Consider the following 12,613-nt stretch of genomic DNA (forward strand, 5'->3'; position numbering starts at 1 on the left):
CAGATTAATGCGGATTTCCATGTTAACACTTTTAAACACAGCACCAGATTAACGCAGATTTCAATATTTACACTGGGAAACACAGCACCAGGTTACTGCAGATTTCAGTGTTAACACTGGGAAACACAGCACCAGATTACTGCAGATTTCAGTGTTAGCTCTGGGAAACACAGGAACAGATTATAGCAGATTTCAGTGTTAACGGTGGGAAACACAGGACCAGATAACTGCAGATTTCAGTATTAAAACTGGGAAACACAGCACCAGGTTATTGAAGACTACATTATTAACACTGGGAAACACAGGACCAGATTACTGCAGATTTCCGTATTAACACGGGGAAACACAGCATCAAATTACTGCAGATTTCAGTATTAACACTGGGAAACACAGCACCAGATTACTGAAGATTCCAGTATTAATACTGGGAAACACAGCACAAGATTACTGAAAGTTCCAGTATTAACACTGGGAAACACAGCAGCAGATTACTGCAGATTTCATTATTAACACTGGGAAACACAGCACCAGATTACTGCAGATTTCAGTATTAACACTGGAAAACATAGCACCAGATTACTGAAGATTCCAGTATTAACATTGGGAAACACAGCACCAGATTACTAAAGATTGCAGTATTAACACTGGGAAACACAGAAACAGATTACTGCAGATTTCAGTGTTAACTCTGGGAAACACAGCACCAGATTACTGCAGATTTCAATGTGAACACTGGGAAACACAACACCAGATTACTGGAGAATCCAGTATTAACACTGGGAAACACAGCAACAGATAACTGCCGATTTCAGGTTGAAACTGGGAAACACAGCACCATATTACTGATGATTCCAGTATTAACACTGGGAAACACAGCACCAGATTACTGATGATTCCAGTATTAACACTGGGAAACACAGCACCAGATGACTGCAGATTTCAGTGTTAGCACTGGGAAGCACTACAACAGATTACTGAAGAATCCAGCATTAACACTGGGAAACACAGCACCGGATTACTGCAGATTTCAGTGTTAACACTGGGAAACACAGCCCCAGATTATTGCAGATTTCAGTATTAACACTGGGAAGCACTACAACAGATTACTGAAGAATCCAGCATTAACACTGGGAAACACAGCACCGGATTACTGCAGATTTCAGTGTTAACACTGGGAAACACAGTACCAGATTACTGTGGATTTCTGTGTTAGCACTGGGAAACACAGCACCAGATTACTGCAGATTTCAATGTAAACTCTGGGAAACACAGCACCCGATTACTGCAGATTTCAGTGTTAACACTGGGAAACACAGCACCAGATTACTGTGGATTTCAGGTTGACACTGGGAATCACAGTACCAGATTACTGCAGATTTCAGTGTGAACACTGGGAAACACAGCACCAGATTACTGAAGATTCCAGTATTAACACTGGAAAACACAGCACCAGATTACTGCAGATTGCAGTTTGACACTGGGAAACACAGCACCAGATTACTGAAGGTTCCAGTATTAACACTGGGAAGCACAGCACCAGATTACTGAAGATTCCAGCATTAACACTGGGAAACACAGCACCAGATTACTGCAGATTTCAGTGTTAGCTCTGGGAAACACAGGACCAGATTACAGCAGATTTCAGTTTTAACGGTGGGAAACACAGGACCAGATAACTGCAGATTTCAGTATTAAAACTGGGAAACACAGCACCAGGTTACTGAAGACTACATTATTAACACTGGGAAACACAGGACCAGATTAACACAGATTTCAGTATTAACACTGGGAAACACAGCACCAAATTACTGCAGATTTCCGTATTAACACGGGGAAACACAGCATCACATTACTGCAGATTTCAGTATTAACACTGAGAAACACAGCACCAGATTACTGAAGATTCCAGTATTAATACTGGGAAACACAGCACAAGATTACTGAAAGTTCCAGTATTAACACTGGGAAACACAGCAGCAGATTACTGCAGATTTCAGTATTAACACTGGGAAACACAGCACCAGATTACTGCAAATTTCAGGTTGACACTGGGAAACACAGCACCAGATTATTGAAGATTCCAGTATGAATACTGGGAAACACAGCACCTGATTACTGCAGATTTCAGTATTAACACTGAGAAACATAGCACCAGATTACTGCAGATTAGATATTAACACTGGGAAACACAGCACCAGATTACTGTGGATTTCAGAGTTAACTCTGGGAAACACGGCACCAGATTACTGCAGATTAGATATTAACACTGGGAAACACAGCACCAGATTACTGCAGATTCCAGTGTTAACTCTGGGAAACACAGCAACAGATTACTGTGGATTTCAGAGTTAACTCTGGGAAACACAGCACCAGATTCCTGCAGATTCCAGTGTTAACTCTGGGAAACACAGCAACAGATTACTGTGGATTTCAGAGTTAACTCTGGGAAACACAGCAACAGATTACTGTGGATTCCAGTATTAACACTGGGAAACACAGCACCAGATTACTGAAGATTCCAGTATTAACTCTGGGAAACACAGCACCAGATTACTGTGGATTTCAGTGTTAACTCTGGGAAACACAGCACCAGATTACTGAAGATTCCAGTATTAACCCTGGGAAACACAGCACCAGATTACTGCAGATTTCAGTTTGACACTGGGAAACACAGCACCAGATTACTGAAGGTTCCAGTATTAACACTGGGATACACAACACCACCTTACTGCAGATTGCAGTATTAACACTGGGAATCATAGCACCAGATTACTGCAGATTAGATATTAACTCTGGGAAACACAGCACCAGATTACTGCGGATTTCAGTGTTAACACTGGGAAACACAGCACCAGATTAACCCAGTTTTCAGTGTTAACACTGGGAAACACAGGACCAGATTACAGCGGATTTCAATGTTAACTCTGGGAAACACAGGACCAGATTACAGCGGATTTCAGTGTTAACTCTGGGAAACACAGCACCAGATTACTGCAGATTTCAGTATTTACACTGGGAAACACAGCACCAGATTACTGTGAATTTCAGGTTAACACTGGGACAGCACCAGATTACTGCAGATTTCTGTGTTAACACTGGGAAACACAGCACCGGATTACTGCAGATTTCAGGTTAACACTGTGACACAAGACGGTCAATTTGTTGCAACTCTTAAAATTCATAAACTGAATAATTCTTCCACAATGCTGCTGTCTCCACATGGACAAATTTCATGTCATCAGAAAAGGACATTTGAAAATTTAGGACCCTAAGGGCCTAGCCTACTGATGCCATTCCCTATCTCTTCACTCAAACCCACCGCACTTTGTATCCTGCCTGTCATGTTGGGCTCCTTAGTGCCCTGAGGATTTGACCCCATGGAAACTCTGAAATGACGGCGGCTGGAATGCTCTCCAATGCCCTGACATGACGCTAACGTGGCTGCTTCCTGCGTACACTGACTTGTGCAGAATGGGAAGACCATAATGTCTATATCAAGCTCAGCTATTGGCCTTTTCCATTCACTTAACTCCACATGCATTCAACTGCATGCGATCCCACCACCACCCTATCCCTCACACTCAGATTGTTTAAAAGACAAGTTGCCAAGTTCCAGGTGAGGTACTTTTGACTTAGTTATTCTCTTACAGTGGAAATATCGCGCCTGTTATTGTGAGTTTATTTTGGGATTCCTTGGCTTCTTACTCTACAAGAGATCTTACTGGAGGCAATGGTCTTTTGTTCAAAAATATTTATTTACAAATTAACTATTCTCAAAAGTTAAAAAAGACCAAGACATCACTGCAGCTACTGTCTGAGATGCTTCCCATACATCTCCTCTCACTGAGTGATGTCACAGTGACATAGCTCCTTCAGCACATGCTCAGTAGCTATCAATAGAGTTCACCCTTTACTCTACATAGAGGCAGAGTCATAGTCATAGAGGTCTACAGCATAGAAAAAGGCCCTTCGGCCCATCGAGCCTGCAGTGGTCAAACAAGTACCTAACTATTCTAATCCCATTTTCCAGCGCTAGGCCCATAGCCTGTATGCCATGGCATCATAAGTGCACATCCAAATACTTCTTAAATGTTATGAGGGTTTCTGCCTCCACCACCCTTTCAGGCAGTGAGTTCCAGATTCCCACCACCCTCTGGGTGAAAAAATTCTTCCTCACATCCCCTCTAAACCTCCTGCCCCTCACCTTAAATCTATGCCTCCTGGTTATTGATCCCTCCACCAAGGGGAAATGTTCCTTCCTGTCCACCCTATCTATGCCCCTCATAATTTTATACACCTCAATCATGGCCCCCTCAACCTCCTCTGCTCCAGGGAAAATAACCCCAATCTATCCAATCTCTCCTCATAACTAAAACTCTCCAGCCCAGGCAACAACCTGGTAAATCTCCTCTGCATTCTCTCTAGTGCAATCACCTCCTTCCTATAATGCGGATTCCAGAACTGCAAGCAATACTCTAGCTGTGGCACAACCAGCGTTTTATACAGTTCCAGCATAACCTCCCTGCTCTTATATTCTATGCCTTGGCTAATAAAGGCAAGTATCCCATATGCCTTCTTAACCACCTTATCTACCTGTCCTGCTACCTTAAGGGACCGGTAGACATGCACACCAAGGTCCCTCTGATCCTCGGTACTTCCCAGGGTCCTACCATTCATCGTGTATTCCTGTGCCTTGTTTGTCCTGCCCCAGTGCATCACCTCACACTTATCTGGATTCAATTCCATTTGCCACTAATCAGCCCATCTGACCAGCCCGTCTATATCCTTCTGTAATCTAAGGCTATCCTCCTCACTATTTACCATTCCACCAATTTTCATGTCATCCACGAACCTACTGATCAACCCTCATACGTTCAAGTCTAAATCGTTTATATATACCACAAACAGCAAGAGACCCAACACCGATCCTTGTGGAACCCCACATTGCCTTGGGTCCCATGGGGCTCTTACCTTCGTTATCAGTCTCCCAGGTGAGACCTTATCAAAAGCCTTGCTGAAGTCCAAGAAGACTATGTCAAATGCATGGAAGATCATCTCAAATTACAATTGTGGGGGGTTCAAAGGAATATTTTGCACACTGAAGATTATTAGCATTGGGAATGATTTACTGTGGGGGGCTATTGAGCCAGGAACTGAAAGATCATTTAACTGGGAATCGGATAAGGATTTGAAAAGGAGAGAGAGAAATTGGATGAAAGTAGGAAACTCCAATTGAAGAGCTAGTACCAGCAGGAAGGGCCAAATGGCCTGATGCAGCTTTGTGTGAATGTTTGAGAATGGTAACACCTTGTGTTGTCAGCTTGTGTCATTTTCACAGGTAATATCATCGGTTCTGGGATCTTCATCTCCCCTAAAGGGGTCCTGGAACATGCAGGTTCTGTGGGACTGGCTCTCATTATCTGGACGCTCGCTGGCTTCATCACCGTTATTGGTTCCCTGTGTTACGCCGAGCTCGGAGTGACAATCCCCAAATCAGGAGGGGACTACGCCTATGTCAAGAGCGTGTTTGGAGGATTACCAGGGTATTTACAATTACCAGGATACTTGGGGATTCCCGGGGTAATTAGGGAGTGTGGTATTTGGAGGGTATTGTCACCACTCAATTAGGATATGGTTCCAAGTGAATATTCTTTATCTTTGAGAGGCTGGGCAGTAAATGTTGGCAGACTTAACAACTGCGCTGTGATCACAGTGGCATCTGTGCACACAGAGCACAGAGTATTGGATAACGATCTGGAGTAGGAACACTGCCTGAGTATTTTCCTTACCCCCACACCCCCCCCGTCCCCTTGCCCTCAGCCAGGGATGCTTTGAACAACGATAATGTCCCTGCCACCATCTCAGCTAACCGTATGGATGAGAGATCAAACCCATCAGCTGTGACTGGACAGGGCAAAGCGACACTAACCATCACTCGGCCATTAGGTAGACAATGATTTCTCAGTTTCATTCTCCCCCATTCCCCTGCTCTGGTCTACATTCAGCCTGCTCCATGATAGTCTGCAAGGGTGTGAGAGTCACACTCACAACGCAATCTGATTTTCCCTCCTACACCCTCCTTGGCTTTTCCACCCCCACCCCTTGTGAAGAGGATGGAGAGGGACCTGCGAACACTCTCACCGCCTCCTCCAGCCCAAACCCATGACACAGTTGGGGTTCCCAACATTCCAGGATCACCTGGAGTGCAGAGGAATTGAAAACTAATCACAGGGACATTGAGCAATTCCCGAAAAACACTCCCAGGGGCAATAAAGTCTTTTTTTTTATTTTTAAACACTTTTGCTTATTAGATATAAAAATATTGATGGGATGTGGTGAAATCTCCAGCAGCTGATTCACCCAGAGTTAGGAACCCTAGTTCCGCTGGTATTAGTGTTTCATGGGGCTGTGACATGTTTCTGTTGTTGCAACGTGCCTGGCAATGATAAAATGTCTCCTGTTTTCCGCAGATTCCTGGTGCTGTGGAGTGCCCTGATGGTCATATATCCCACCACCCAAGCTGTGATGGCTTTGACATTCTCCAGTTATGTTCTGCAACCTGTCTTTCCTGCTTGTGTGCCTCCTTATATCGCCTCGAGACTCCTGGCTGCAGTCTGCCTCTGTGAGTATGGAGTTACTACAGGGTAGACATTAAGCATGCTTGTTGCCTTGAGGGAACAGGAACATAATCTGCCTGCCCCATTCCAGTTCACCACCTTAGAATATACTAGAAAGGGCGTGATAAGTGGACATTTAGAAAATAATTGTAGGACTGGGCAGTCAACATGATTTATGAAAAGGAAATTGTGTTTGACAAACTTGTTGGAGTTTTAGTGATGATGTAATTAGCAGAATAGATAAAGGGGAACCAGCGGATATGGTATATTTAGATCTTTAGTAGGCTTTCAATAAGGTCCTACACAGGAGATTAGTGAACAAAATTAGACGGAATGGGATTGAGGGTAACTTACTGGCAGGATTGCGAATATTGGTTAATGGACAATAAACAGAGGGTAGGACTAAACAGATCATTATCATGTTAATGGGCTGTGGCTAGTGGGGTATGTTTGGATCAGTGTTTGGGCCTCAGCTCTTCACAATCGATATCAAGGATTTGGATGTGGGGATCAAATGTAATATTTCCAAGTTTTCTGGTGACACAAACCAGGTGGGAATGTGAGTTGTGAGGAGGATGTTAAGAGGCATCAAGGAGATTTAGACAGGCCGAGTAAGTGGGAAAGAACATGGCAGATGGAAAAATATGAAGTCATTCATCTTGACAAAAAAAAACAGAAATGCAGAGTATTTCTTAAATGGGGAGAGATTGGGAAGTGTTGATCTCCTTACCTAAGGAATGATGTACTTGCCTTAGACGGGGAGCAATGAAGGTTCACCAGGTTAATCCCTGGTGAGGAGAGATTGAGGAGGCTGGGCCTGTATTCTCTAAGGGCCAAATTTTCCTCCTGTTGGGGGGGTGAAGAGCGGGAGCAGGCACAATCGGGCGTGTTCCTGATCGGTGCCCCAAGTCGGAGGCGCGCCGCCATTTTACGTGGACGGGCCAGTTAAGGCCCACCCAGCATGATGTCCGCCAAGAAACGCTATGCATTCCCTGTGTGGGTGGGGAGGGTTCCATCAGCAGGGAGTGCGCTCTATCGCATATATGCACGAAATAGCGCCCAGATCCCCCTGAGGCTAAGTGCGGCCTCAGGGAGATCAAGTCAGATTTTCAACTTTTAATAAAGGAGTTTAAAAATTTTCCCTGCCATGTCCCCTCGTGTGACACTGTCACATCAGTTGTCCATAACTTTTATTTAAAACTTTCATTAAAATTAAAAACCCTCTCACGAAGCCTCACCCCGCCCGGGGATGATGCTTCATGTTTATTCACAAGCCCCCCTGGGCTCCCGGTCTGCCCGACAACATTAAGGCTGGACGGGCAGGTCCATTAATGAGCTGAATTGGTTTTCTAATAGCCTCAATAGGCCGTTGACAGGTCAGCGGGAGCGCTTCCCACATGGCTGCACCCCCGCCAACCTGAAAATGGCAATGGAACAGGATGACATCACTCATCCCGCCCAACATCAGCCCCTGTGTCGGTGAGTGAGCCCCACCCACTGCTCGCCAACCAGAAGATCCTGCCCCAAGTTTCAAAGAATGAGAGGTGATCTCATTGAAACTTACAAATTTCTTACAGGGTGTGACAGGGTGGATGTGGATAAGAGGTTTCCCTTGGCTGGAGAGTCTAAAACCAGGGGACACAGTCTCAGGATAAGGGGCAGGCCATTTAACACTGAGACAAGGAGGAATTTCTTCACTGGGAGGGAGATGAATCTTTGGAATTGTCTACCCCAGAGGGCTGTGCAAACTCCATCAATGAACATGTTCAAGACAGAGATCGATGGATTTCTAGCTATTAAAGATATCAAGGGATACGGGGATAGTGCAGAAAGTGGCGTGAGGTAGATGATCAGCCATGATCTAACTGAATGGCAGAGCAGGCTCGAGGGGCTGAATGGCCTACTCCTGCTCCTATTTCCTATGTTCACTGCAAACTCACTATTTTTAATATGAATTTTAAAACGGTAATGGGAAAATAGTGGGACTTAAGACAGGCACATTGCCAGCAGATGAAGGTTTCCATCCCAGGACAGTGACAGAACTAAAACAGGAGACTGCAGACGCTTGAGACATAATTTTCCAAAGCTTCCTAGACTCAGGAATGTGCCAGTCGAGTGGATTTTGATTAACTTTATTCTTTAAGAAGGAAGGGATGATACAGCAGCTAACTGCAGACCTGATCAATTAATATAATTCTCCAGAATTTACTAGAATCAGAGAAACAAGTGGCCCCAATTTCAATTCTCAACAACTGGTACAAACTAGAAGTGGGCAGTTAAAGTGGAAAAACAAGTTATCCCCTCAAATCCCCCTGAGGCCCAACATTAACCTGCTCCTTCAGCGGCTGCAGCTCCCCTTCCAATATACAGCTTGGGTACAGGCTGTTGTTTCAGTCGGAGGCCAGAGTGGGATAGAGTGACCAGGGGACAGAGTGACCAGGAGACAGAGTGACCAGGAGACAGAGTGACCAGGGGAGAGTGTGACCAGGGGAGAGTGTGACCAGGGGAGAGAGTGACCAGCAGATAGTGACTAAGGGGAGAGAGTAACCACAGGAATGTGTGACCAGGGGGAGAGATTGGCTAGAGAGACAGACTGACCAGGGGAGAGTGACCAGTGGAGAGAGTAACCAGGGAAGAGAGTGACCAGGGGAGAGGGTGACCAGGGGAGAGAGTGACCAGGGAGAGAGTGACCAGGGGAGAGAGTGACCAGGGGAGAGAGTGACCAGGGCAGAGAGTGTCCGGGGGAAGAGTGACCCAAGAGGGAATGACCAGGGGAAAGGGTGAACAGAGAGATTGTGACCGTGAAGTGGGTGATCAGGGGGAGTTTGAACAGGGAGAGAGTGACCTTGTAGAGAGTTACTGTTGATAGACTGACTGGACAGAGCATGACCAGTGAGAGAGAGACCGGAGAGAGAATGCCCAAGGGTGTTAGTGACCGGGGGGCAGAGTGACAAGCCGAGAAAGTGACCAAGGGAAAGACTGACCTGGGGAGAGTGTAAAGGGGAGACAGTAGCAAGGGGAGAGAGAGTGCGGAGAGAGGGTGACCCAGGGAGAGAGCAACCGGGGGACTGAGTGACCAGACAGAGAGTGACCAGGAAGTAGGTAACTGAGCAGAAAAAGTCACCAATGGAGACAGTGACCGGAGACAGAGTGAGCAGGGCAGAGTGTGACCAGTGAAAGAGTAACCAGGGAGAGAACCACCTTGGGAGAGAGTGACCAGGTGGAGAGCAACTAAAGGAGAGAGTGACAGGGGAGAGAGTGACCAGGGGAGAGAGTGACCAGGGGAGAGACTGACCAGGGGAGAGAGTGACCAGGGGAGAGAGTGACCAGGGGAGAGAGTGACCAGGGGAGAGACTGACCAGGGGAGAGAGTGACCAGGGGAGAGACTGACCAGGGGAGAGACTAACCAGGGGAGAGAGTGACCAGGGGAGAGACTGACCAGGGGAGAGAGTGACCAGGGGAGAGAGTGACCAGGGGAGAGACTGACCAGGGGAGAGACTGACCAGGGGAGAGAGTGACCAGGGGAGAGACTGACCAGGGGAGAGACTGACCAGGGGAGAGAGTGACCAGGGGAGAGAGTGACCAGGGGAGAGACTGACCAGGGGAGAGAGTGACCAGGGGAGAGAGTGACCAGGGGAGAGAGTGACCAGGGGAGAGTATGTCCAGGGGAGAGTATGTCCAGGGGAGAGAATGTCCAGGGGAGAGACTGACCAGGGGAGAGACTGACCAGGGGAGAGAGTGACCAGGGGAGAGAGTGACCAGGGGAGAGAGTGACCAGGGGAGAGAATGTCCAGGGGAGAGACTGACCAGGGGAGAGACTGACCAGGGGAGAGACTGACCAGGGGAGAGAGTGACGGGGGAGAGAGTGACCAGGGAGAGTATGTCCAGGGGAAAGAGTGACCAGAGGAGAGTGTGACTGGGGAGAGAGTGACTGGGGAGAGAGGTGACTGGGGAATGAGTGGCCGGGGGAAAGAGAAACCAGGGGGGTGAGTGAGCAGGGGAGAGAGTGAATAGGGAGAGAGTGAGTAGGGAGAGAGTGAGCAGGAGAGAGAGCAGGCAGGGCAGAGGGTGAGCAGGGGAAAGGGTGACTAAGGGAAAGAATGACAGGGGAGAGACTGACCGGGGAGAGAATGAACATTAGAACATAAGAAGCAGGACCAGGAGTAGGCCATTCGGCCCCTCAAGCCTGCCCTGCTATTCAATAAGATCATATCTGATCTGCCCCAGGCCTCAACTCCTCTTTCGTGCCAGCTCCTCATTGCCCCCAACTCCCTGATATTTCAAAAATCTGTCTACCTCCTCTTTAAATACTTTCAGTGATCTCGCCTCCACAACTCTCTGAGGTAGAGAATTCCAGATATTCACTATACTCAAAGGAAATTCCTTCGCATCTCAGTTTTAAATGAGTGTCCCCTTATTCTGTAACTATGTCCCCTAGTTCGATGATTCCCCCACTAGTGGAAACATCTTCTCAACATCTAAAACAAAAACAGAATTACCTGGAAAAACTCAGCAGGTCTGGCAGCATCTGCAGAGAAGAAAAGAGTTGACGTTTCGAGTCCTCATGACCCTTCAACAGAACTTGAGTGAATCCAAGAAAGGGATGAAATATAAGCTGGTTTAAGGTGTGTGGGGAGGGGGGTTTTGGGTTGGGGGAGAGACGTGGAGGGGGTTGGTGTGGTTGTAGGGACAAACAAGCAGTGATAGAAGCAGATCATCAAAAGATGTCACAGACAACAGAACAAAAGAACACATAGGTGTTAAAGTTGGTGATGTTATCTAAACGAATGTGCTAATTAAGAATGGATGGTAGGGCACTCAAGGTATAGCTCTAGTGGGGGTGGGGGGAGCATAAAAATATTTAAAAATAATGGAAATAGGTGGGAAAAGAAAAATCTATATAAATTATTGGAAAAAACAAAAGGAAGGGGGAAGAAACAGAAAGGGGGTGGGGATGGAGGAGGGAGCTCAAGACCTAAAGTTGTTGAACTCAATATTCAGTCCGGAAGGCTGTAAAGTGCCTAGTCGGAAGATGAGGTGCTGTTCCTCCAGTTTGCGTTGGGCTTCACTGGAACAATGCAGCAAGCCAAGGACAGACAAGAGAGCAGGGTGGAGTGTTAAAATGGCAAGCGACAGGGAGGTTTGGGTCATTCTTGCGGACAGACCGCAGGTGTTCTGCAAAGGTGTTCTCAACATCTACCCTGTCAAGCCCCCTCAGAATCCTGTATGTTTCAAGAAGATCACCCCTCATTCTTCTAAACTCTAATAAACCTCTAATAAAGGCCTAATCATTTGAGCCGTTCTTGATAAGTCAACCCCTTCATCCCAGGAATCAGCCTTGTGAATCTCTTTTGAACTGCCTCCAATGCCAGTATATCCTTTCTTAAATACAGGGACCAAAACTGTACACAGTACTCCAGGTGTGGCCTCACCAAAACCCTGTACAGCTGTAACAAGACTTCCTTATTTTTAAACTCCAACCCCCCAGCAATACAGGCCAAAATTCCATTTGCCTTCTTAATTACTTGCTGCACCTGCATGATAACTTTTTGTGTTCCATGTACAAGAACACCCAGATCTCTCTGTGCTGCACTTTTTGGAGTTTCTCTCCATTTAAATAATAGTCTGCCTTTTGATTCTTCCAACCAAAGTGCACGACCTCGCACTTTCCTACATTAAACTCCATCTGCCATGCTTTTGCCCTCTCACTCAACCTGTCTGTATCCCCTTGCAGATTCCTTATGTCCTCATCACAACATGCCCTCCCATCTATTTTTGTATCATCAGCAAATTTGGATACATTACACTCTGCCCCCTCCTCCAAGTCATTAGTATAGATAGTAAATAATTGAGACCCTAGGACTGATCCTTATGGCACTCCACCAGTTACATCTTTCCAACCTGAAAAAGACCCATTAATCCTGACTTTCTGTCTTTTGCATGTTAACCAATCCTCAGTCCATGCTAATATTTTGCCCCAATACCGTGAGCTCCTA

General features: G+C 46.4%; 1 protein-coding gene across 1 annotated transcript in view; it reads left to right on the forward strand.

The window, feature by feature from the left end:
• The window catches only part of slc7a10a (solute carrier family 7 member 10a), a 164,721-nt gene that overhangs the window by 100,411 nt on the left and 51,697 nt on the right, over positions 1-12,613 (forward strand). The window contains exons 2-3 of the mRNA XM_041191715.1: positions 5,339-5,543; positions 6,471-6,622. Of these exons, the coding sequence (XP_041047649.1) occupies positions 5,339-5,543; positions 6,471-6,622 (357 nt within the window). The remainder of the gene's footprint in view (positions 1-5,338; positions 5,544-6,470; positions 6,623-12,613) is intronic.

The sequence above is a fragment of the Carcharodon carcharias genome, chromosome 7 (genome assembly GCF_017639515.1).
Source record: "Carcharodon carcharias isolate sCarCar2 chromosome 7, sCarCar2.pri, whole genome shotgun sequence".
In the NCBI taxonomy this organism is placed as follows: Eukaryota; Metazoa; Chordata; class Chondrichthyes; order Lamniformes; family Lamnidae; genus Carcharodon; species Carcharodon carcharias.